This window comes from Dermacentor silvarum, chromosome 9 (assembly GCF_013339745.2).
Source record: "Dermacentor silvarum isolate Dsil-2018 chromosome 9, BIME_Dsil_1.4, whole genome shotgun sequence".
NCBI lineage: Eukaryota > Metazoa > Arthropoda > Arachnida > Ixodida > Ixodidae > Dermacentor > Dermacentor silvarum.
The window spans coordinates 79,347,320-79,374,708 of NC_051162.1; the positions used below are offsets into that span (position 1 = coordinate 79,347,320).

Genomic DNA, 27,389 nt, shown 5'->3' on the forward strand with positions numbered 1-27,389 from the left:
GCCTACATGCAAGCAGCGCTTGCATGTAGGCTCCCTATTCCGTAAAAACAATCGACGCCATCTAGCGTCGTCATGGTGAAGCCGGCGCGCGGGTTCTATGATGCATGGCGCACCGGTGCCTGCGAACGCTTAGAAACGCGTCATGCGGCAACCGGATGCCCCTCTCGAGCTTCCTTATAGACACGTTGCGCCTTGTAATGCCACTGCTTAGAAGTCTGTGCGTGGTCTCCGAGACAACAAGCGCGGAACGCCGGTGCCTGTGAACGCTGCGAATTCTTTCTTCGCACGCTGCACACCCAGTGGCGCATACTATGCGACCCAATTTGAAGAAAGGTTCCTCGAAGAGAAGCACATATTTAGTGCGTTCATGGCGCAGTTCGATATAGGCTCCGTACAGTCGAGTTCGCGGCTGCGCTGACGTAATATGCCGCAGCGACGCGACAGTACTGGGAAGGTGACTCCGCAGCTCGGCCGGCTCGATGCGTATTCTTTCCCGCGCGCTACACTTCGTCTCGACCACGGTTGAAGCCGTTTTGCTTTGTTCACCAGCCTTCCTTATTTTTTTGGATGCGTCTTGCAACGGTGCAATGGCATGCGCTTCATCGACAAGCGTCGGAATTGACGGAGGTGAAAAAAAGGCAAGTGGAACCGGCGATACTGCTGCGTAAAGGACTGTCACAACCACGAAGGCCAGCCCGAGATAAAATTGTACAGGTTTCTTGGCAAGCCTTACGAAATCGAACGGCGAAAGAAATGGATCGCAGCTGTGAGGAGAGTAAAATAAGTCAGCTTCTTTCATATTTGTGAGAAGGGTTTATATCGTAAATCGTGCTGCACATGGGCGTTTCACAGCTCGTTGTGCGACGCCATCGGCCATGGCCAGCTGCTGAGCATTTAAAAGAAATTTGTCACGATTGTACTGATTTGACGACTGCTTTCCGTCGCCTTAGCATTCGGTATGATTAGCATTGCACTGACCATGTGCGATGAGCAATATTTTATGCCAAGGAAGCCTATTTTGTGCTGGCGAGCGCTAATTCATAGACGATCCTCGTTTCGGCCGCTGGCGCTCGAGATGCGTGGTTTCACATGGTGTGATTTTTCTTCTCATTTCCAATTACGATATAGCATTGCAAAAGCAAAGCGCGTATGCAAGCAAAGAAATTAGCAACGAAATCGTATGTTGTGAAAGGGGCCTAATGAGCCGCGATCATCGTTCAGGGTGAAAAACGAACATTCGCGTCATGTAAATTAAGATCACCTAGTTAATAAATCTCGTTTTTCAGTGCTGCAGATGGCACACAGACAATGTCAATCAAGATCGCGCCCAATCCAGATCATATTTTCAATTTCGATCAAGCATGGTCACTGCCACATGGTCCAACAATCCGAATCGAGTTAGTTTAGCTCACTTGACATGACTGTGCTGACGACAGCCTACGAGTGAACGTGTAGCTGCAGGCGCTCCAGATCGAGCTGTATGACAATCTAAAGTAATAGTGTGACATCAAATGATAGGCCGCGGGGTACAACGCGCCGGAGCGAAATGAGGCATGCATTGCCAACATTGAGGCGTCGATTAAAAATCGGTCAACTACATCGTTTTCATCGTGCCAGTTCAGTGACTTCAATTTTAGTGTAACCGTAGGCTTTACTCACGTGAAGGATGATTTCGTATAGTTGCTTTCCCTGCTGCGAACGGCACTTAGCGTGAACGTCCACTTCTTTCACAGAGGTAACATGCGAAGCAGCGTAGAGCTTGTCTCCGCTGGTTAACGCTGCACCTTGAAAGTACTCGTCTATTCCTTTAATAGGCCTAAACCCCGTAAAAACTATCTGTGACATCACAGAGGGCCACGCTTGCACTTTCACGTACACACACGCACAAAAAAAGACGGCGGATCGCGGATTCACGTGCGGCTTTCGGAGACGTGTACATGTAGTTTCGAAATCTCGCGGTCTTCCCCCCTTCCCAGTTTCGTGCCTCCCGCCACATGCGGCGCTGAGCATCGCGGCAGCGCTGCTGCGCAGCAGCGCCGCCTGTTCACTGTACGGAGCCTATAGTGTTGGCGTGGAAGACGTTCAAGGAAAAGCGGCACATACACAGTGTGTTTATGGCGCAGCTTTCCAAAGCGTCCGGTTGTGGTCCTTGATGAGCCCTTGTGACGTGAGTTCGGTTTCGCTCAGCATCGGGGAAATTCGGAGGATCCTTTTGTCATTGTAAAGTGGCAAATTTCCATCCAAGTCGGCGTCGAAAAGTTTATTCAACAGCGATGCCTACCCTGTCTTGCGTCTACGTTTACCCATGCCGCTGTCAAAGAGTTTCGTTGAAGATTGACACGTATATCTATACTTTGCCACATACTCAGTGAGCCAAGTTGGTCCAATTAATGGTTTGTTTCGAACGTTGCTCCCTCAGCACACAAACCCGATGCATACCAATTCGACCATGGACTACCCAGTGACGCAGGTATGCGATAAAACGGTTACATACAAAAATACATACATACATACATACATACATACATACATACATACATACATACATACAAGCATGAGACGTGTGTTTAAAAATGTTGGTTTCGCCCGAAAGGCGAATCATCAATGACGACAGCAAATTAGTAGAGAGCTATACGGAGTAGCGATAGTAATTTTATCGGCTGCATAAACTTGGACACATTCGCCTACTAACTGAATTACCAACCATGGTGCCAGCACGCACAAGCAAACATGAATAGATCACACTCGATGACCACAGACAACCTCTGTCCAAACGCTGGCGTGAGCAAGTGCGACAGTAGCGGCGAGTGAAGGTTCATGCGGTCTATCGCTTCAACGGAAACTGAGCGGCGAAAGCACAGCGCATACTAAGGTCAGAGCCGTGTGGAGATTGCTTTCAAGATACGGTGCGCGCGACAGCCCGCAGCGGCGGAAAGTACAAGTGTGCGAATTCTGGCAGAGTAGAATACGTGCCCTCTCTCTCCCGCGTTGCCTTTCCGCTTTCCTCATTTCGCGTAGGATATTGAGTCGCCAGTTCCCCTCGGAGATATGCACTTGGGGCCGCAGCACAGCGTCACCCTCCTCCCTCGCTTCCATCCCCCCTCGACCTTTCGCGCGACGGAAGAAGTCACGTTTGCTCTCCGCCGTGCGTTCGCTCTCCGTGAAAGCGGCCGTCCCTTGCGCGCTTTCAGTCGCACATACAGCTACAGCATACGGCGCGCGGCGACGATTTTATCGCCCTTGGACTTTATGCGGAATCTCACGGCGACGACGACGGCGACGCCGACGGCAGAAATCCGTTTGGAGCGTCCATATAATAATTGCTATCGCAATAACAGAAACGGAACTTTCGCTATAACATCTTTTTTGCTTATTGTGCAACATGTAAGCAGTGTCCCCATCAAAGTTCTCCCCTCTACTGGCAATACACTGTTCCCCTCGTTTCTTCTATTTTTGGAAAGCCTCCTGGAATGCACTTTCTGGGATGGCGCGCATCTGTCTTGTCGCATTGTCCTGACTCTCCCCTATAGTTTAAAAACAAGCCCTTTCAACGTGGTTCTAAGTTTGGGAAACAGGAAAGAAGCCGCAGTTTCTTCCCAAAGGCGTAGCATCGATTGCGATAGCAAATTAGTAGACAGCTATACGAAGAAAGGATAGTAGTGTTATTGGCTGCATAAACTTGGAGCTATTGGCTTACTAACTAAATTTACAAGAATGGTGTCAGCGCGCACAAGCCAACATAAGCATATCACACTCGATGAGCGCGGACATTCGCTGTCAAAACGCTGGAAGCAGGAAGCGCGGCAGCAGCAGCGAGCAAAATGACCTTCGTGCCGATTGTCGCTTCAACGCAAACTGAGCGACGAGAACACCGCACGCACAAATGTATAAGCCGTCTGCAGTTCCCTTTCGAGATAAGGCGCGCGCGGCCGTGCAAAGTACGCAGTTGGTGCCCGCAATTACTTGGACACTCTAGGCGAATTTCTGCCATCGTAGTCGTCGCCGTCACCGTGAGGTTCCGTATAAAGTCCACGGGCGATAAAATCGTCACTGCGCGCGGTCCGCTGTATGTGCGAGTGAAAGAATGCGACTCTGAGCCGGCAATCGCGGCGCGCGCACACAAGTACTGAAAGCGGGTAGGAAGCGCGTAGTCTTCCAGTCGCACACAACTCTCCGGTGGAAGGGTATAGGGAGTTGGAGGGGCCGCGATTTATTGCGGCCGCGCGCTCCCGCCGAGCCGGAAGGATCCGGGGAGAGGATGGACAGGTGGAGGGGCCGCGCGCTCCCGCCGGGCCGGAGGGCTCCGGGGGAGGGAGGGGGGACGTTCCGCGCCGGGAGCCACGACCCGCGCGGCTGTATCTTGAAAGCCATCTGCGGTGGGGGCAGAGTCCGCCCTCCATGTGTTTTCGAGGCAAAGATGGCGTTGATGCGAGCCCCGGCACGAAGCTCAACCCGCTCGCTGCTGCTGCTGCGCCCACTCCAGCGTTTTGACATTGAGTTTCTCCGGTCATCGAGTCAGATGCGTTTCGTGTTTGCTTAAGCGCGCGTGACACCGTGTTTGTTAATTTAGTTAATGTGGCGGTGTTCACAAGTTTACACGACCGATAAAACTACTATCCTACTTTGTATAGCTGTCGATTAATTTGCTACCGCAATCGATGCTTCGCTTTCCGGGCGAAATTGCAACGTTTTTCCCCAATCAAACGGGCTTTAGAAGGACTAAATTGCGAGTTTGACTATACCAACGTGGCCAGATACCCAGATTTGACGAGACCCAAATCCATCTGAACTATCTCAACTCTCCAAAGAAGGTCTTGTCTTCAAAACCTGCTGTTAAGATCTTCAATTCATAGGAAGAATGACTCCTGAGGACGACGAAATCCGGCTGTATAATAGAATGGTGAAGTGCGGTTTCATGGTGAAGGAGCACGAAATGGCGTATTATATTACGGCCTTAGGTGGCGCAATGAGTTTTTTCACTGCATGACAAAGGCTGAATTAGATTGTTTACACGGTCCCAAGGCTGTTCTACAGTTCTTTGATGCTCACTACATTTAATTACTTTGACCTTCCACATTGCAACTGTCTTTCGTAGTGATGGTTACCATGACGTCGCAGACATTTTTCTCTAAAGAGCTGTCCCATATTATGCTGCATAGTCTGTTACATTAACCCCTTAACCGTTTTATTGTTTTCACAATTTCGGTGCCCACACTGCTTATATTTTTAAAATTTGATATTGAATATTATCCTTCCAAAAATCAAGTTATCGGTGTTGAAAAAAAGTCAAGCACATACTAAGTCAAATTAGCATATCAAAGGTCATTATTGCTCATGATAAAGAAGGCCAGCTACCTGCTGGTAATCAACACTAAAAAACCGAGCAAGAGCGCTGTTCAGAAAGTTTTATCAAGTCATCAAGCGAGGTAACATTGACCGCCTTACCAGGGACGCCCAAAAACGGAAGTATCCTTCGTGGGAATGTCCTTCACATCGATTCGCCGCCAATGACGTGCACTTGCAACATAGTCTTCTGAGCAGTGTTCTTCATCTGATGAACTGCTAATTTCGAAGTCATCACTATTGTTTGCTTCCAGAAACGAAGTAAATTTCGGTTTCTGATTCACCATCGTCCAAAGAGCTGGAAGACGGCGAAATGCTTCTTTTCCGCGACAACGGACCAGAAACACATGTACAGTGGCTAGAATAGGGGAAGTGTGATTACCGCCCGGTGGCTCCTATGGCAACCGCCGTTGCCGTCTTGTGATGCATCCGCCAGGGGGCGCTCGCACTCGTTTATACGTCAAGCTGAGCGCCCGTTTGGAATTGGTCCGCGAGTTTTTCCCGCTTTTTGGTGGAAATTCTTGTGCGAAGTAATGTTTCGTGCGGTGCTGACAAGTGCTCAGGGATGAGCCGCCGTCAAAGTCACTGTTTTGTGCCTGGCTGCACGACTGGTTACAAATCGTGCAAAAAGAAGTCGCTATTCGAGGTACCTAAAGTGGCAGCGCAACATACCTCGGGTGGACAAGCCACTCGAACGAAATGCCGCTGTGTGCAAACTGCATTTCGATTCGCAGTTTGTGTCGCGTCACTTTGTCACAGACCCCGTTAACGAGGCGCAGACGCCGGACCAAATTTAAAAGTCGACTTATCAGCTTCCGAAAATAATCCCACGAAAGCAAGGACAATTAAGAGTGGGCCCTCTGGTGCGCCAGCGAACGCCGGTTGCTGTCCAAAGACCGAGTCAGAGCCCAGAGTTGTCGAAACACAACAAAATATATTTTTCACACAAGGCAGTTACACACACACTTGCACACTTAGTCTAGACACTGCACAATACAAATCAGATGGGTATTAACAAACACAAGAAAATAATTAACGACAAGCACTAAGAGTCCAACACGTAAAGCACAAAATAAAAAAGGAACACTAAGTGTCCAATCGTATTCACCAGTGTTGGTCTTGAAGTCGGACGATCTCGGCGTAACTCGGGGCAAATTTCGAAGAAAAAAACTTCTTCCGGAAATGCAGACGCTCGATGAACCCGTCGACTAGCTTGCTGGGGAATCCCCTTCTTCCGCAGACGCTTGGTCTTCACGTTACATCACTTCACCGGTGCAGACTGAACGCCTGAACTCCTGAATTCTCGCACGGCGGTTATATAGCTTCCACAGGCGTTCTCGAACATTCTTAGCGGTGTCGTGATCTCGTAGCATGGCCAAAGCTTGGGAACCTTCGAGGCTTTTCTCGTTCCTTCGACCGCTGCTGTCGGAGCTTTGTCAAGGGGGGGGGGGGGGGGGTGATGATAACTCATGCTGTTGGCGCGCGCTCACGCTGTAGTTATCTCTCTCGACTCGCCGGGTGAGAAGGTGTCTCGGCGCGCGAGTGTGCTCTCTCCCTCTCCGGTTAACGTCGGTTCGTCGAGGTTCTTCCAGACGTTTCGGCGCCGTTGTTAGCGTTGTTGCTTGAGACCACGGTGGAAGAATATTTAGGTGTTGACACTGCGCGCGAGCAAGCGTCCAGATTATGTTCGGCCGCGCGCGGGCGCACCGAGTAGCTCTGCTGCGAGCAGATAGAGGGCGCCGTGGCCAGCGGTCCCAGCTTAGCGGCGCCGGCGGCTTGGCATTCCTCTGCCTCTGCTAAATTTTCGTTCGTAGTGGAGTGAGTAAATCTCAAAGCGCGAAAAAAATCGTTATTTCACATTAAAGTGATAAGTGTACCAGGCGTCGCTAACATGAAGGTTCCTTGTGCAGGGCGTGGATGACGTGAACACGGATCAATCGGGCAGCACTCAAAGCCCACTGAAGTTACCCTCGCGCGCGCAATTTGTTTCCTCCGGTCTAGCCGTTCATCCAAGCATAAAAAAATGAATGTGTTAGCCCACGTGCTACCCCTCGATCAGAAGAAAATAGTGACTGCACCAGAAAATGTATTTCATGCTTATCGCTGCTTCCATTCACACTCAGAAAACCGTTCAATCATCGTTGCGCGAATTCAATGTGGCCGCGATATAAATTAAGAAATGAAACGGCGCAAGCTTCCGATATGCAATGCACTAGAGCAAAGTGGCTGTTCATGGCTAGAACTTAAGATGAGAATGCACATCAGCTATGTAAAAACTCTTTCAAATGGGAATTTATTAGGCGGGACGAAGGCAGGCGTCTATCTTGAATTAGAGCATCACTACCACAGTTTACTGATGAAAATCTGAGCAAATGCCTTTTTTATTCCAATTCCACTTAACATAGACCATGTATATTATTCATTGGGCTTTCGTCCATTGAGGACTGAGTGACTCTTGCAGGATCTAAAAAGGAAGAGGTAACTTTCTTTTTTCTTAAGTTGCATATGAGAAGTGTGCCAATGTAAGCGTGTTTGACAATGCATGCTACAGCCTGTCCACAAATACACCTACACCCACCACACAATAATCCTATAGACCTTTTTTTTGCATAGACACAATACGAAAAAACTTGTGCATGAAGCAGCTCGATAATTTTAATAGGTGATAACCATCCCAGAAGCTTGCGGTCTCATACACTCCCACAATGTAAAAATGTATAAAAACATGCAAGCGTGTAATATACACCGCACGCGCATTGCAAAAAAAAATCCAGTAGCCAGGATGGAACAAATTTGAAAATCAGGCACACATCTGCACAGAAAACATCACTATTTTACAGGGTGCACAAATATTTCAAAATGTGCAAATGTCACGTAGCTGGACAGAACCATAGTAATGTTGTTGCCGTCCCTTGGAGATACTCGGTTATTTTTTACATTTCGCCTAACTAGATAATTAGTCGTATTTATTGATCAACTTCTAAATTATTATAATTAGATTAAAAGTGTCAATGAGAAAATTGTAGAGCAACATCAAAGACTCCCGATACAGCTTTGTATTGCTCAATACGCGCTACGTAGAAGTGTTTTTCCGAGCATGAAAGAAGCTCACGAATACACGCAAAGTGCCTCGAACGGCCAGTCGCGCGGCAATATTGCTGTATTCGCGGGTTTCGTTCACGCTCGGAAAACACTTTTATGTATCACGTATTGAGCAACAGAAAGTTATACTGGGAGTTTTCCACGCTACTGTACAATTCTCTTGTTCATACTTTTTATCCAATTATAGCATTAAAAGAGTTGATTAATCAATTATGAAAATAATTATGTAATTAAGCGGAATAAAAAAATCTGAGTATCTCCAAGCGACTGGCAGACAACATTACCTCGATTCTGTCCAGATACGTGACATTTACATATTTTCCAATCTTGGTACATGAAAGTAAACCACCCAGTATATATCTTTTACATGCAGCAAAATTTGCACAAACTACTGCGGCACACAGGAGGTTCTCTCTTCCGCAGCGGCTTTCGAGGTTTATTTGACCGTGTGAGGTTCTTTGGACAGTTTGGAAATAAGATGGGAATCCTTCTATCGAGCGCTCCGCGTAATATTGCCACGTGTCTAGCGCGGTGATGACGACGGCATAAGACACATCGGCACTTATGAAAAACATAGCAAGAAGAAGAATCAGTAGTGACTAGCGCGCGCTATTTTAAAACCGTCCCGTTCTTGTTACTGCCTCTGCCGACAAATGCGTTTCGTTTGTCCCTCGAGCTTTCGACGTCGTGACAATATGCCATCGATATCGTATCCTCTGAAAAATGGCTGTGCAGACATGGTCGGTAGGCGCGTTAGAGTTCGGTCTGCCCTCAGATTTGCACGGCGCCACTGCTCTAGACGACCGCTGTCGGACCGCGCTTTGAATAAAGGCACACGCTCCGCACAAGTCAGGTATCCAGAATTGCAGTTCGGAACGAAGCACTTTCTAGCCATTTCAAACGCCCCTCAGAAGGCCGCTGCCACCTTCGTCGAGGGCCCGTGGCGACAATACCCAAGCACAAGCTCATGAAACGAACGCGAATAAAAATCGTGCTTCAAAACAGCGCAACCGCACATGCAAGCATAAAGACGAAGCAGCGGCAGCACGCGCCTTGCCGCCGAGGCTGGGACCGCATACCGCAGCGCCCTCTACGACGGCGCTGAACCAGCTGCAACCAAGCCGAACATAATCTGGACGCGAGCGAGCGGCGCTTCCGCGCGCGTTGGGGGGAGAGTGTCAGCACCTCTCCTTATTCTTACACCGTGCTTGAGACGTATGCGTTCTCCCCCTCTGTGGAAGTTGCCGCGGGGCCGGCGTGTTCTTTCGATGGCTTGCGTGACACTCGGCGCGCGCTTGGATTACGCGCTCTTTTGTGACAAACTTTGAACACATCATCAATGGTGAGCTGGTGCGCCTGGAAAGGAGCAGGTCATTGCTACAGCCGGATGCGATACCGACGATCTTTCCCAACGTCCCCAAGTACCTCTCCAAGCCAGTGCCTAAGAAAAGGAATCCGAAAGAAAGGTTGGACCCACAGTTTGCGCCTCCACAGAAAAAATTCAGAATCAACGTGGCCTCACCCGACACATCAGATGAAGCACCCACGCTTGCCGCCAACTCTGCATTACCAAAATGTCATCGTGCCGTCCAATCAGTGGGGTAAGCACGTTTTTTTCTAAAACTTCTCTTTTTGTCGCATACGGTGTCTGCCTACCGGGGCCAATCATGAGCTTGCTTCACGCCCAAAAGCTTCTGCTGTTTCGTGGCGGGGACCGCATGATCGAACACCAAGTGTTTGTACGTGGTGTCGAGCTCTCACTTGATGAGCACTGCGATCCTGCATCCTTCCAACAGGCTGTTGACAGCTCATGCAGCTCTGTTCTGGCGCAGCGCGGTCGGTAGAGTTCCCTCTTGCGTGCAGCTCCAACATGACAAGCTGGAATGAAAGCCTCTACCACACGAAGTGCAAGGGGCTTGTAAGTGGCCCTGAGAAGTGCTGCATCGCCTCCAAGTACCTGTCGAGCTAGGCAGCTAAAGCGTAAGGAAAATTACGCCAGGAAGTTAAAGGCAACGACCCAAGCTACGGTGCGCCGCCTAAGAGCCAGAGCGAAAAGCTTGGACGAGGCTCTCACGCAGTAAAAACAGGCAAATACCGCGATTAAAGAAAGTGTACTGAAGAAGAAGATCGACAAGCTCCCACCCAAACAGAAGGCAGCAATCATGCAGTGCTTTGAAGCTGCAAAAATTATAAATAATTGCACCATATTTCGCTTATAACATCCCAGTTTCCAAGAAATCGTGCAAACGTGAAAGTATTGAGCGAGCCAAGGCAACTTTCTATATAACAATAATTGGTGCATGCCTATTAAGGGCAGTTACATACATTTAAGTGAAATCCAATTGCACCTTTCTTTAACAAACAACTCGGACTAAATTCATCTTTGCAAGTAAGAACAGTTGTTTTCGTTCAAGCGTGTGTTTATAGACAGTAATTTGCGCATAAAATAAGACCGCAGTAAAGCAAAACCCGAGGCGTGTCTGCGCGGCCATCGAGTTAAACAAGCCAAGACGGCCTAGATCTCGCAAGCAAATGACGTGTTATACGCGAATTTACTGGGCGCATATGCCGCTATAATGTTGCTGCGATCTTCGCGAACACGAGCAGCTGAGCAATATGTGCCATTCGAGGTCAAGAAAAGGAAATTGGCATCGCGAATCGGGGCGCTTATCCGGCTAGCCGATTGTCGGGCCTGGTCGGGCCACGTGATGATGATGATGATGATGATTTATTGGCATCCCCTTTGAAACGGGGTGGCGACAAATAGTCACCTAGCCCGTACTTGCGTGTGACCGCTAAACTTTACCTGTCCGGTTCCGCTCATCGTTCTGCGTGCGGCTATTGAACACTATGGCTAGCACATGTGGTTTTGAGTGAGCTGTTCTGTTCGCGTGGCTCGCTTTGTGTCACGCTATTGAAAATCGAGTACCTATCTCAAGTAAGGTCTCCGGTTCGCGTGGCCCGCTCTGCTTTGCGCTATTGTTTCCAGTAAACTGTTCGGTTCGCGCGACTCGCTTTGTTTTGCGCTATTGAAAATCGCCCAGTACCTATGTTTCAAGTAAGCTCCTCTACTTAGTGCTGGAAAACATCGCGGGCAATCTCTCCACGTGTTTCATGAAGAAAACGTACATACATGATGAGTGCTTGAGCGCGGCTCGGTGGAAACAACAAACATGATTTAGCGTGTTGTGCTACAGAGTAAAAGGAGGCGGCGTGAATAACGTGTTTTCCCCTTTGAAATGTTGCTTCAAAATGTCTTCTATAGATTTCCTGGTGCGACTTCCACTTTAGATATTTTAAGCACTGTCACAGGGTAGGGTTATAAACATTCCGATTTTCTTCGTGTTCTCCATGGACAAACTATAGGACCATTTCATTCCTGATGATATTGAGAAACCAAGAGTCGAATCGGAAGACCTGTATGCTTTTGTGATGCTTGACGAAATAAATTGTTGTTGTGACTGTTGTCAAATAAATATGTTGCTTGCCTCCACATCTTACTTTGTGAGTGCATGCTGTTCTGAAAATGCGAATTTTGCTGACAGCATGAAGCAATTCGGGGACAAATGGCATGGTGTCCCTTATACAGGGAGGCTGTAAAATAGTAATTTTTATTGCAAACCTGCTACAGCATGATTACGGATGCTTGTCAACTGGCACAGCACCTCTATAAACAGCCTCATACGTCTTTTTTATGCCGTGAGTGCAGTGACAAGAACATCATTTAAAAAATAGAAGTGCTCAATGTTACAATTCCGTTTCAGAAACCTAGTTTTTACCGTGTCTTCGTAACTTTTTTTTCGAAAACGTCTTTTTGTGTAAATGATCCGATTCACATAAAGGGTATACAATAAAAGGAGCATGATGGAAAATAAATATAGGAAAACCGCACCACTGTTTAGTACTGGCAATGTCAACACAATACTCCAGAACACCAGATTGGAAATAACCAGTACTCAAAGGTACAAAAAAAAAAAAAAATCGTACACTCTTGCGTATGCGGATCTCTAGTTTCGGCTGATAAAAGCTGTTAACCATGTTTACAACGTTCCTTCAGAGGGCACTTTCACAAATCGACGAGAACATTACAAGCGCTTCGCAAACACGCCTAGCCGCAAGAGGGAGTTTGTTGCAGGCTGCTGGCGTTTTTACTGATACTACGCAACTTTATAAATATACATAAAAATTACTGCTTACACTTCTCGCAGATAAACAAGCGGGTGGATCTTTTATATTTCGAAAGGACGTCGCATGAAGGCAACCAGAACACCCACTCCATTAGGTCAATGTTTTTAGCGCAAACACAGCTGAGTTTTCATGCAAAAGGTCAAGCGAATTCTGGGCGCATACAAGATGTTTGCAGCAGCTTGCACATAGCACTGCAGCATCCAAAAGCGACACGTAGACATGTCGCGGGCTCGGAACCATCGCACGGTTCTCGCTGGGTGGATCCCGTCGCATTCCATTAGGATGTGCTGAGTGGTCTCTGGATCTTTACTGCAGCATACACATGTCTCATCTAGTTCCGAATATTTGTTCCGATATGTTTTCGTCCTTAGGCAACCGGCTCGAGCCTCAAATAGCAAGGCACTGCCCTTTGTGTTAGCGCGTGAATGCTAGCGTGAGCGCCGCCTTGCGGCTGCATCTGAAACGCTCACGCGAGCGGCGGGGCCTTCGTCACACTTCCCTAGTCTAGCCACTGTAACACATGCGTCGCCTCCACCGAACGCCATTTTTTTAAACATCAGTTTCCCACCAAAAAAATATGAAACGGCGTTTGAGAAAACAGAAATTGCCTGCCCAGTGCTGCCATCTGCGAAACGACACATTAATAGCGCGCAAACGAACGTGTCTCGTTGAAACGCTCAACGTTGGTTTTGGGACAGCCCGAAAAATACGAGCTGAGCTCGTCCAAAACGGTTAAGGGGTTAAGGAAATACCTTGGGAAATGCCTAACGGAACTGCCGAGGTAGATACCTTTTACACTGTAGTTATTTCCCTCTGTCAAGGGAGGTGAATTGATTTAGGAAATGCCGGAGTACGCCAGTGAATTCGTGTAACTGGCTACCACGTAAGCAAAATCTGGCAAGCTGGTGAGCAGAATACAGGTAATTTTTTTTTACCTTAACTTGATGTGTTGGAAATGTGTTAATTGCTTAAATTGTGCAAAACCTGTTAAATATTGCTTTTACATCATTCGTCGAGGTATGGTGTTAGGAGTGTTTTCATCGCTTTCTATTCATAAATGTGCTACAACGGTGTTTCTCTTATAAGGTGTCGTTCGGTCATACACACAAAGACACACGTAAGCTGGAGCGCTAGTGCAACGCCCTGCAATAATGTCTCCGCCATTGAAGAGCATAATGTTTTCATGTGTATTGCAATCACATTCCTCCGTTTCGCGCAATGCCTTAGAATAAATGAGTTTTGGTTATTATATCTGGCACAATTTGCAAAGAAATACCAGAAAGGAGAAATCAGTGCTCCAAATACCTAGAGCTTCTTACAGTTCCTGGCATAAACTCTGGTGGATTTAGATCTTCTTGGTCTTGTCGCTATACCGATAAATTATAGTGTGCTCGTCAGATTGTTTTGTATCAGCATTTTCTGAACCCGCTGAATTCTTCCAGCCCCATTGAGTCACAAAGCAAGAACAAGACACGACGTGCAAAGCTCTCCACCACTTGAGGGCTAACGAACCGAAATCGCCGGATCGTGCCTGACTAAGCACTGAGAAAAGCAGCCAAGCGGAACGGCTTGTTTGATGCTCTTGCGACAAACGCCTCTTGAAAACGACAAACCTATATATGCATGCATCCCCCGCAAACTAAATACAAAGTGCTAGTGAGCCGAACAAGGCGGTTTAGGACTTCTGCATTTCGCTTCTTCAGATGCATAAATTGCTCCCTTGAGAGGCAGCACTCTTGTTTTGCGCTTGAAGCAAGCAACTATAATATGCTTTTGTGAAACTTTTTTTTTTTGCAGGGCGTCCCTCATCATTGCACGGTGACACCGCCGTAATCACGTTCGAGATATTTGAAATGGAATGCTAGCAATTAAGCTTTTGAGCCGTGAATGCAGTTCAGCAGCCACGTGTTGTTAAGTGAAGCGCGCCGTTGGCGCCATAACATTGCCTCGTAAGAATAAGTCGAAATGGTCGCCGGAGTGTTGTAAGCTTCATTTTTATATCATTAACAAGTTTCGTAAACTGACAAATAAATGTAGCACTCATGCAACTGAAAGTATAATTCTTGAATTATCAGTTGGGTGCGTTGCTCGCCCAGGTCTAGCCGAGTTGGTGACAACCCTCTCCCGCATCATTATTGCGATAGGTGTTGTGATCCGTGAGTGGTGTTGGGGACCTCACATTATTATTGTTATCCTACCCTACTCCTACCTCGACCCTTCTTTAGAATCTTCACAAACTTCCTTCTGCGCGGCGCGGTGGTTCGGATTGACTAGCGTTTTGCGGCTAAGCATGACGTCACGTGTTTGATTCTCCCGCTGCGACACTCCGTTGGGGGCTTAGTTCAGGAACGCTTGCATGCCGAGATTTGGGTGTATTTAATTTATCCCATGTGACAAGAAGTTCAAGGCACGACATCCACTATGTGGAAATCCTCATACATCCAGATGTTGTCTTGGGGCGTGTAACGTTAACATGAAATCATTGCCGGTTCAATAAAATTTCTTGCGACTCTCTACGAGTGAGAATGACTGCTCTTTGGTGCCGGAAATAGTCTCCAATTTTTTCCCTTTTTGTTTGTGCCGGTTGGTGTGCAGCATTTATGTTTGCTTAACTGCATCTCTGTATCTTCTGAGATTAATTAAGCGTTTGCAATTATCGCCGTGAACATATCGCTAAATATGTTTTCTCACTCTCTCCAAGCAACATTTCTGATCGAGTCACTGTTTTGGAGTGATTATATCTCTAATTCTACTGATCCTACCGCAATAACAATTTTCTTGGTCAGTAACATCAACAGATAATATTACAGAAATGTCTCAAGCGCCTACTTACATTTGCCTGTTCATTAGAATTCTCAAGTGCCTATTTCCATGATCGCCATTCAACTGTGTCAACCTCACGCCTACCCTCTCGACCAGTTCTCCAACCTGTACATGGACTGCATCATTGAGTACAAGGGCAAGAATGAGCGCGAGAGCCTCCAGGACTCTCTACGAGACTTCCGCATCCACGAGACAAACCACGACGAGAACCTGACGAGTCTGCTGGGCTCCCTGGACCGAGAGCTGCGCGTGTTCCCGTTCGTGACAGTCTCTCTGGTGTCCGACTCGCTGCGAGCCACGGTTACAGCCTCCACCACACTCCTTAAACGGTAAAAGCGGTCAGTTGGGATGCCCGAAGAGTAGCCTGTGTGATTACACGGTTTTGCTATATGCGAAGCATTTCTTAGTGAACATTTACCACTTTAAGAGCATCTATTTAGCCGCCTATGTCTTGGTGCTCTCATGGTCGTTTCGTTAACTTGGTATGTACCAAAATTGGCTTAGTATGACAAGAGTCTACGACGAGCATAAATGATAGGTTGGTACATAAATGTGATGGCATGCGTGTGATGTAGGTCTTGAAACAGCTGTCTACGTGTTGTGTTCTCATGGTCGTTTCGTTCACTTGGTAGGTACCAAAATTGGCATAATCTGACAAGAGTGTATGACGGACATAAATGATAGGTCGTGACATAAATGTCATCACATGCGTGTCGTGTAGTTAATGAAACGACCACCTACGTCTTGGTGCTCTTATGGTCGTTTCGTAAACTTCGTAGGCTCCCTGCACATTGCTTCGCATAACATGAGTTCTCACAGGGCGTGGGATCTGTGGGCTTTTTTTTTCAAAAGCTCTTGTCCTTTCGCGGACCATTTGGTGGAATGGGTAGAAAAAAATAAGCAAAATAAACAATGCACAATAGACGATGGATATTAAGGGGCTCGAAAGGTGACCGATAACAACAATAAAATAGAAAATTATCTTGAGCGATAAACGCTTCGCTTAAAAAAATAAGGAAGAAGAAAAAAGCAAGGTACTGAAAAACGGTTTGAGATTGACTCGAGTTGAAGTTTCGTCAAAACAACGGGAAACGATGACACCGCTACCAACACTCGTAAAGCAGTACGGCTTCAGTAAAATAATCCCAAGTGGAAGGCGATCGCATCTTACCACAGTCATTTCTCATATTTGCCTTAGCCATCCCATACCAAGGCTTAATTTGCGACCGTTTCAATTCTAATAACTTTTATTGCGATAGCAATTATACGGACACTCCAAGCTCATTTCTGCCGTCGGCGTCGCCATCGTCGTCGCCATCGCCCTGAGGTTCCGTATAAAGTCCAACGGCGATAAAATCGTCGGCGCGCGCCGTACGCTGTGTGTGCGAGTAAAACCATAGGAGGGTGAGCCGGCAATCACGGCTCAGTGTAGCGCACGCGAGGGAGGAACGCAGGCCGGAAGCGCGCGTTCTTCTTCCGCGCGCGAGGCACGGAGGTGAGGCGACGGAGAGGGAGATGGAGGGGGGGGGGGGGTTCGTTCTGCACCGTTGGTTGCTGCTCCCAGCGCGGCCGCGCGGCCGCCGTATCTTGAAAGCAATCTGCGATGTGGGCGAAGAGTGCGCCCGCGCGGGGACAAAGTGCATGCGCCGAGTGTCGGTAGCTTCGTATACGCTGTGCTTTCGACGTTTAGTTCGCGTTAAGCGAGACGAGAGACAGCGCGAAGGCAAATTTGCCCGCTGCTGCTGGCGTGCTTCCTCAGGCGCTTTCACAGGGAATTTCCGCGGTCGTCGAGCGAGATGTGTTTATGTGTACTTCTGCGCGCGTGACACCGCGCTTGTCTATTTAGTTAGTAAGCGAATGTTTACAACATTATACGGCCTTTAAAAATACTATCCTTGCTTCGTGTAGCTCTCTACTAATTTGCTATCGAAATCGATGCTTCGCCTTTAGGGTGAAACTACGACTTTTTTTCATATTGGGACGGAGAACGACAGGCGTAAGATGGCACTCTTGTTTACAGAGCAAATGCAAGTTTTTGATATTGCAGTTGAGATTAAGATGCGATGAATTCACTAGGATGTGTAATGTTCAATAACTACTACGTCGCAGTAAGTGCAGGGCACATAAAAGTGGATATCACTGGAAGGGCCACCGTTCTCAAGCACACCTACAATTTAGCATGCTGCGATGCTGGTTGATCATTTAAATGTGTTTACCAACTGTATGAGTTATTCCTTAACATCCTCAGAGCAGAAGACTGCTCAGAGCGGTAAAAACTTTGTTACAGAGGCGAAAAGGTATTGTTTAAATATAACGTGTACATGCTGAAAGCTGCGTCTTCGTACGCCTGGAAATAAATGCCCGTCTCGTAATTTCTTTGTGTTATAATTTATTTAATTTGTCTGAATAAAGAGATGTTAAGCTGCCGTGTTGAGGCCGCACTTTGCATTTTCATGTGAACCGGCAATATTTGAAATGCACTTCATGGTTGTATTTCAGCGTCTGTGACGACCCAAACGTCTGAAATATATCCTGTTGACGTCATGTTTCTGGAAAGCTCACAATTTCAATACGACTAAACCACTTTAATTTTGTTCTACATATTTCTGGCTTCACATTTATCCCTATTTTACCTAATAACCTCTGAATTAATTTTGAAACGCATTAAAAACAATGTGCAATACAACTTAAAATAAGCCTCGTGAGATAAAACTGCAGTGTCCCTGTCGCGGTTTCATCTTCTTCTAACGCATTGAAGGACTGTGCAATATGATCGCTAGATGCAGGCACAGGTCGGCATACTCATCCAGGTGTGCGCCTTACTCGCACTCACTCCAAAGTAGCTTCACAGACGTGAGATAGCGAATGGGTGAGCGACGAAGGGCTGTGAGCACACGTGAATATGATCGTGAGTGACTCTCGACGACTGGGAATGCACGCGAATGTGTACAGGAGCGACTGCAGGTGACTATGAGGTATGACGCGAGTACGGGCGTGAGTGGGTGCCTGTAAGTGTGGATGTAAGTGTACTGTGAACGATAAATAGTGCTGGTGAGGGCACGGTCACCGACCCGAGCGATTATAGACGAGTGTGAGTATGGAGCCAGCGATAATATTGGGTAGTCGGTCTGAGGGAGTCTCGGCTTACCGTGCCGGCCTATGCATCCAGGTACTTCCTGTCGGCGGATCGACCCACGGATGAGGATTACACACGGATCGTGGCACGTGCTATGGCTCTCCTGAAGCCGGAGACCGACGTGCGCAAGCACGCGCAGAACGTGCACGATTTGGAACGCAAGCTAGAGAGCTCCATCGCAGGCCTTGTGCGCTCCCAGAAGCAGCAAGCCCTGCCGGTGAGGATGGCCCTTCTTGGCCTTTTGCAACGTAGGTTCGTGACGATAACTCGACCGACATAATCAACGCTTTTGCAGGCAGCCTTAGAGGAACTTAAGAGAAGACTAAGAGGAACATCAAAACAGTTTGGACTGATAAAGTGCTCTTTCATAAGTATAACGTTTGTTTCTCTCGCTGTAATAGCTGAATACTACAAATATAAATGAAGGCCAAGCGGTGCTTTTTTTATAACTACAATTTCTTGAAACTTGCTGAGTTCATTATGTGGCTCTTCTAGAAAACCACTGCCAATGCATGTTTACATACAAAGCATTCACAATTCTCAAGCAGACATCGTGATAATCAATCACATCCCAGCGAGTGGGTGCTGGAATTGCAATGCGGCGTACCCGCCCAAATTTTGTTCTAGCGTACTTTTCTCGCTTATCCAGCCTTTTCACATGGTAGCAGTGGCTCTTTTGCCATTGCAGAAAGGTAATTTACGAATACAGTTCAAAAATGCTTTTCTTTAGGACCTTCTTTCAATGAACAGTGTCGCATGAAAAACCAGGCCGACACATTACAGTTCACGGGTTGCCGAAACTAAAAGTTTCAAAGGGTGTCTGCGATTGTTTAAGTTAGGCTTAGTTAGGTATCTGAACGATCCTTACGAAACGCCATGCCCGTGTTCTCCGAACCTGTATGACCGATCATCAGACGTTTCCGCGTATTGTTCGTCGTGTTGGTCAGGCGATGTTCCGTGCATATCTGATAAGCACTGTCTCAATTTCAGTGTTGTCCGCATTGCCTCAACCCAGACATGCTAGTTGCTATGCTCTAGAACTAATCTACGACTGCATGTAACACCGCTAGTCGTCTGAAAGCTAGAGCATATTATCGCGCGCAAAAATGACCGTCACGCTATAGGGGAGAGCAAACATCGTTTCCTAATCAGTACGGAGGCTCATTACACGCGGCGTGCTTGACGAAAGCGTTCGCTCTCCGTATCAGTGATTTATACACCGGCGTTATTGCCGCTGCAATGTAAGCCCAGATTACCTGAATCCGTTTGATGGAGAACTTTGCTATTGCGCATTTCATTGACCGTATGTCTGTCGACCGTCTTAGTCAAGTCAGTCAAGTAATTATTCCATAGTACACAAATTACAGTTGAGTTCGCAAGGTCACGTTCAGATCTTGGTTTACGATTCACCATCACTCACTCAATGCTTGAATGCCTCTAATGCACTCATTTCGACAAGGTATAATTATTCTTTTTTCATACCATTATTCTTGAAGCTCTCTTTGTTCTTGGAATATTTCAAGGACGCCCTTTCTGACTGCTGCAATCATTCTTTGGGATTTTTCCTTTCTTTCTATCTTCTCGCTCTAATCAAAGAGCTAGTAGCGGTGATTTAGTACAGGCAGTGCACATTACGATGCCATCGGACATCTGCCTATAGAGCGGTATAATTTTCTTGACGGTGAAGTTCAAGGACTCGCGCAAAACGGTCCACACGCCCGGAGTATCGTTTAAATATGGAGTCCTATGTTTAGCTCACAGAAAGGATTCAAGTGAATTCCCTCCCTAATTGCAGGGATTTGCGCGTGTCTTTCAGGTTATTCATTGAAGCGGAACACTCGTAAATTTTCTGATCATAGCTTCTCAAAGTACCAGTCATTTTTCATATTGTGACAAGTCGGCTCTTTCCAGGAAGTCTTTCATCTTTAGCGCCCTGCGGCAATCTACAGTTCACCCATTCCGGTGCTATACAGGGAATCAGCCCACCGATTCAAATACTGCGTTTTATGTCATTACTCTAGCTTGCTTTACGAATTTCATAGAAGTTGGAGCGATGCTCATATCGACTGACAATTCATAACTCGTGCAGTCATTCTATGACCCGCCTTGAAATCGCATTTTCCACGGTTCGGGTTGCCTTTAGCTCGTGTTTAATCTCGTGATGCATGCAAAATATTAGTGAACGCCTCACGTCACAGCAGAAGATTACGCTTAAGGATTTAATGTACATCTACACAGCAGTGCGTATGCCCTCAACCTATGATTCAGGACACTTTTATTTCAAATTTTATCCAGCCAGCTGCGGGAAGTTTCACTGCAATATTAGTAGTCTATACGCATAGACGTATACGTAACCTTGCCTTCCGATGTTGCGAGTTCTAGTGTATTCCATTCCTAGTAATTCCGATGGGTTAATTGCCATGTAATCTCGTCTGCAGTGTTAGCGCGCATCACCTTAACATAAATTATATTAGGACGAATCGTTCCTGAAAGCCTGCTTCCTTATCGCTTCATGCATCATACAAGAGAATATAGAATAGCTGTAATCGCAGCACCAGTGCACTTGCACATCTGTGCTTTTAGGTTTCGCGTACACGATATTCGCAGTGACTGGCACGTCCTATAGATATATGTTCTCAGTAAACATACTTATGCGGCGATTTCTTCCTGTTAAAGGAACCACTGACACGACAATTATACGCTCCCCTTTCTTTTTGCGGTAAATGAAGGCACAAGTAATATAAACCCTCTTTAAGCACAGTCAAATGCCTTTAAGACGAAGTGCTCAGGTTCTCCAAATTCCTTCATTATGCAGGTAACTTCGTTGTAAAGGTCTCACACCGCACCCCTCACGCTATAGAGCCCGCTTAGCGCGCCCAATAAAGGAAAACTTCTTTCTGGGGTTTTACGTGCCAAAATCAGTTCTGATTATGAGGCACGCCGTAGTGGAGGGCTCCGGAATAATTTCGACCACCTGGGGTTCTTTAACGTGCACTACAACGCAAGCACACGGGCGTTTTTGCATTTCGCCTCCATCGAAATGCGGCCGCCGCGGCCGGGATTCGATCCCGCGATCTCGAGCTCAGCAGCGCAACGCCTTAGCTGACTGAGCTACCCCGGCGGGTAATAAAGGAAAACGCCTTAGAGAAATAGGTTGATAATTTTTTAATGACACTTTGAGAGAATGTGCTACTGTTGCCAAACTATAATTCATCGACGTTCACAGCGTGCTCCGCGGCGAAATGCAAGCAGCAGATCCTCGAATGTAGCTGTCAGCTCCCTGGGCTTCAAACTTCTTGGTTCATTTACAGAATCTATATCCCTCTTGCCTTCGTTGACATTCGCATCCTTTCTGCCCTAGCATGCTTTGAAAATGCCGTCGGTCGTCAGCTATTGGCATGCACCGTCACGTAGTCATCAACTGGGACGCATTCGTGAGCCTTGGCACCCGTGAATGGGCCACAACAAGCAGCGAACGAGCTGAGTGATTCCTGGACTAGTGCAACAGGACGGCTTCTAACAACGGCACGCCTGCTAAGTGCGTCGCTAGCGCTGCCCCAAGTGTAGAGCGCACCCACCGCACACCTTGGTGACGTCAGCGGCGGTCCGTCGCGGCACTCTACGTGGCGTTCGTTGTAAAGCAACAAATCAGCCGTCGGGGACGCCTAGACTCTTTCGTTATACAGCCAAATTGGTTGTAGCGGTAAATTGCAGTGCACAGTATACAGGAAAATTCGTGGTAGTTTAGAGGCGTTCACAGTACATGCTAAGTACACAAATTCGGTCGGGACAGAATCACTCCTTCGAATATGCAGGTCATCTTGCTGTAGATGCGTTCAACTGAAGTGAGACGCTCAGAGCGCCCTCAATAATTTACTATAATAATGGCTGGTAAGAACTAGTTTCAGTTTTCGGTACCAAAGAGGCACATGCATCATGGCTTTATGATACGCTGGCTCGTCCTGTTCCGCGATCACTGCAGCTGCCACACTTTTTCGCTAGCAGGCGAAACAAGTACGACACTCTTGATTTCTTTTTTTTCTTTTTTTTCCTAAGAAACATTATCATACCTAGCCTTACTACTACACAATGTCCGCTGCGGGGAGTTTCGCTGCAATATTAAAAGTCGATTTCGATGACATGAGCTCTCGCATTTCGAGAACCACACGTTTAGTATCTAATGAAAATATATTATGTTTCCCAAGCTTCATGTTTGCTAAACACCATCTTTTCACACATGAAAGGCCTTTGGTAGAGTTTCTACAAGATATAAAATAGCTCTGAGTACTCCTTTTAAACGCAACTTTGTTATTTCGAACAGCGACCTGAGCACGTGACTTCTCAACGGATTTGAGGCCTCCGCGCGATTCCAAGAACCACCAGTAGTACTAAACACGCCGAAGGAACTGCAGTGGCCACCTAGAAGACTTATGGTGCCGAATTGATAAAGCTTTTCGCTCGTAAGAGCTGTCTGCTATTTGCCAGCCACGTTCTCTATAACATAACGAACCCCATGGCTTGGTAATATGCCGGCTGGTATACGAACAATTCTGGAAACCTCAGAACTTGGGAACCCTGGTAACATCAAAAAACAAATATGTGAAAGAGTAATCTAACTTAATAAGCACTCTTAAGTTTTACGGGCCAAAACCACTATATCATTGAGCCACGCCCTAGTGAGAGACTTCGTAACAATTTTGATAACTTCGGGTTCTGTATATAACGTGCACCTAAATCTGAGTGCACTAGAGTTCTTGCATTTCGCCGCCTTCAAAATGCGTCCACGGAGTCCAGGATCGAACTAACAACTTTGAGCGCAGCAGCGCAAGACCAGGGCTCTTAAGCTACCACAGTGGGTAAAGCGAAGGTTCTTCAAACTGTTTTATTTCGTTAGTATTTCGTTAATTTTGTACCTGAGTGCCTGAGTAATGTATCATATTTACAGTATATATACAATATACAGGGTGCCCGAAAAGTAAGTCTGCAGTGAGAATGGTGGTCTTCAAATTTTAAGTTTCACTTAGAGCAGATGCTGACAATGCCCACCACAGACTCACAGTAGTAATCGGTGGAATGTGGTGAATTATGGCTCTGTGTAGCCCTTGCACTGTCTGAGTATGTTTCGGGGACCCCCACCTTTGGCGTGCGACCAATGAACTACAGGTCTTGCACTGTCGTTTCGCACGTGAAACTGCGATTTCCTTCACACGTGTGATCGCATTTTTATTTTCTCACTGCTGCTGACACGCGTTCCGAACGACATTAATAAAGCTTTACCATACCATACTATGCAGTTACTTTGGCGCGACTGAAGACGTCGCGTTTGCTCCACGCTCCATACCCTCGCGCGCGCCGGATTGAGGTGCGATTGTCGGCTGCCCTAGCCTGCTTTCACTCGTACATACAGCAGACTGCGCACGGGAACAGTGTTGTCGCTCTTGGACTTTTTACGGACCATCAGGGCGACGGCTAAAATGCGCCTTATTTGTCCATATAATTGTTATCGCAATAAAATACATTGACAGCAACATCGCGCTAAATGTAGGCGCGTGAATAGCGGAAATAGGCACCCATAGGTACGATCTTGTCTTGCGTAAGCTAGAGTTTTCAACACCTAAAAGCAAAATGATGTTATGTGTTTTAATGAAATATATATATATATATATATATATATATATATATACAAACGCCATTTTCATATATCTTTCAGCGCAGATGTTCAAGGCCGCGTTGCTTATACGGAATTCGCTCCTATCAAGCGGTGTTTGTTGCTTACTTGAATGATACGTTCAATTTGTAATACAGGTGGGAATATTTCATACTTGCACATCTAAGCGCCTTGTTATTTAACATTCACATGAAGTTACTGCTTAGAATGTTTTTTTTTCATGACATTGTTATGCACTCAACGGCTAAGCAGCTATGTACTGTGATCGTATCAGCGCAGGCAACTGGGTCCCTGGCGAAGTAAATGCAGTAGTCACTTCTAGGTCCCCGTTAAGGAAAAGTTGGACAGGCTATTAACGTTAGCGCATTCACACGTTGTACTTCAATGCGCCGTTGATTAGCTCAGCAGCTTTCCGATTAGAGTTTTCGTGTTTAAAAATCAGGTCAGCGATTAAATGGCCCCAAGCGGGAGCTTTTCAACTAACGCTACAATGCGGGATGCTCGCGGTGCGATTACGTCGGTCGTGCATTTAACCTCCGTGGCTCAACGTTGTGAATGCGCTACGAACGGTAAATGTGAGCAGTTGCGGTTGGCGCTGATGTTTCTCCTAGTGTACTTCCAGTTGTGTTTACAAGAGTAAGTCACGCTGGTGAGAGTAATTCGTCACTCATGGTAGCTGAGGTCAAATTATCCACCCTGCTTTGCGCGAACACCAATAAGGCGTTTGAAACGATGCTGTCGAGAAAGGGTAATCGTTACTTGTTGCGATCAATTGTTATATCAATCAAATCAGTTTTATTTACAACAGTGGTGATACACGGGGGAAAAGAGCTGCCAGATTATTTTCCGTTTTGACGCGGCTTGAAGGCACCGAGTGCCCGAAACAGTGAAAATTTATGCAAATAAAGCAATGAAAGCCGCAATTATATTATAAATTTTGCATATATTAGAAAGTACACAATGTAGGTGTTCAAATATCCGTAAAAAGATTTTGGTTCACATGAATTAAATATGGCGTACGACTACAAAATATATCAGGAAGTTATTGTTATTAGGTGTCAACAAGTTATTGTGTTGCTGATCCAGGTAGGTAAGTATGGTTGGCAGTGAATGATTATTGCGTTGCAGTTCATAATTAGCTCGCGAGAAAAAGAATTTCCCAGGGCGGTTGATAGCGACGAAAGCATACACTTATTCCTTCCTGATTTCTCGCGAGGTTCCTAAATGGTTGCAGCTCACCGCTCAAACGGAACGTTGAAACGCAAATTCCTGACACCAAAAACATTGTTTCATTGTACGCAGGTGCTCGTTCAGAACAAGTGGGAGGAGTACCACTCTTTCTGGAAGTGGGACGAGTACTTCGCCACACTCATGATCGAGCGTAGGGGTTTCCGGATGTCTCAGTTGCTCGTCAAGCCACCGGACCTTCTTCAGCGGTTATCCACCGTCATCGGAGAGACCGACACGCGCACACTGTTCGATTACATCCGCTACCGGTTCGTGACGTTCGTCGCCCCCTTTCTCTCCGAGGACTTCCAATTCCTGCTTCCACTGGGTCACGCGTACCACCAGGCCAAAGTACCCGCCCGGTCCCTGGCCTGCCTTCATTCCATGGAGAACATCTACCCTTACGCCATGTGGGTCTTGGCGTCCACAGCAAACCGGGAGAGCGTCGAGGCTGCCACCTGGAAGGAGCAACAAAAAACAGTGCGTGCGCTTACTACCGCTTGCAAGAAAGTTCTGAGAGACCGCATTGCTGAAGAAAACTGGATGATGCCTGCTGAACTGGAAAATACCCTCTCGAAGCTCAACGCCATGACCGTCCTCACCGAACATGACCTTGAACAGGAGATGGCAACGTTGGTTCGCTACTACTCCAGACTAGCGGTACCGCTCGCCAGCCAGTCTCCGTTCCAGGTGTTCCTGACGTTACAACAGTCCAGTAGTCAACTGTATTGGATGTCAGTCGACGAAAACATCGACATTGACACGAGAGTAACAGCGAGTAGCCTAGTACCTGGATACGAGTACCGAGAGTCCAACAAGAGTGTATGGGTCGCTCCGGCAAGCATGGCGTTATTGACATCCGTCAACGTTGCTCCCATTTTTCTCATGCCATCGGTGCTCCCTTACATCATCATGGGACTGGCAACGCCGATCTACTCGGCAGTTGCGATGCGGGGGTACCTGAGGCATCGCGAGACCAGCATGAAATTGGCCAAGACGAGGCTGTGCCTATTCGAGCAGTACTACGCCGGTATGACGAACCTCGTCAAGGAGGACGTGGCACTAGACGCCGCTCAGACCAAATTCGTCGAGTTTGGCGCAATTGTGGCCCTGCTGTACGACGTGTTCCAGATATACAAGAACGTGACAACTTCGATGACACTGGGCGTGGCCAGTGTGGAGGATAATTCGACGGACACGGCCCTCGATCAGATGTTTTTGACTGCCTGGGCATTGACCCAGTGCGATGAGATGGCGCCCATGTTTCAGGAACAGGCAACAACGTTGTTTCAGGTAGCCCGCCAGCATGTTGCAGCGGCTGCGAACGCGAGGGATCAGACGATGATACGTTTCATGGAGGTGCCTCCTCGGCTACTCGTGGACATTTCCCTGCAGAACTTCAGAAAGTTCGGGAGTATCTTTGATTGTCCAGTTGGCAGTGCCATGAACCCTGTCTTACGCTGCAAGATGTTATGACGGCCTGTTCCGCGTGACAGTGAGAAATGGACAAACCCGGCCGATGAAAACATTAGTGAAAGAGGGCGTTGTTAGTCATTTTGTCTTGTGCAGTGCTCTATTTTCTGTCGCCGCCATCTGCAGTTGCCTCATAAAGTTGTTCTGCTGTGACCACACTAGAATGGCTGCTCACGAGGACCGCTACTCATAAAGCAAGCTCAATACGAGTTGCAGAGGACGTGCGTCAACCGTTATTCACCTAATGCTTTAGGTCTCTTATATTCATTCCGGGTAAAAACACGCTCATATTAAGTAGAATAATTGAACATTCGGGTAAAAACACGTTCATATTAAGTAGAATAATTGAAAGGACATGAATTTAAGCAGGGAAAGGATGCTAGAGAGGAGAAACCATACGTAACCCCGCAAAAGTGTAAACCAGTGGGT

The 27,389-nt window shown here is 47.1% G+C and overlaps 1 protein-coding gene across 1 annotated transcript in view; it reads left to right on the forward strand.

Annotated features, from left to right (window-relative positions):
- The window catches only part of LOC119463676 (uncharacterized), a 37,955-nt gene extending 10,769 nt beyond the window's left edge, over positions 1-27,186 (forward strand). Inside the window, exons 4-6 of the mRNA XM_037724500.2 lie at positions 15,553-15,785; positions 18,626-18,809; positions 25,563-27,186. Of these exons, the coding sequence (XP_037580428.1) occupies positions 15,553-15,785; positions 18,626-18,809; positions 25,563-26,963 (1,818 nt within the window). The 3' untranslated portion in view covers positions 26,964-27,186. The remainder of the gene's footprint in view (positions 1-15,552; positions 15,786-18,625; positions 18,810-25,562) is intronic.
- Positions 27,187-27,389: the final 203 nt, after the last annotated feature.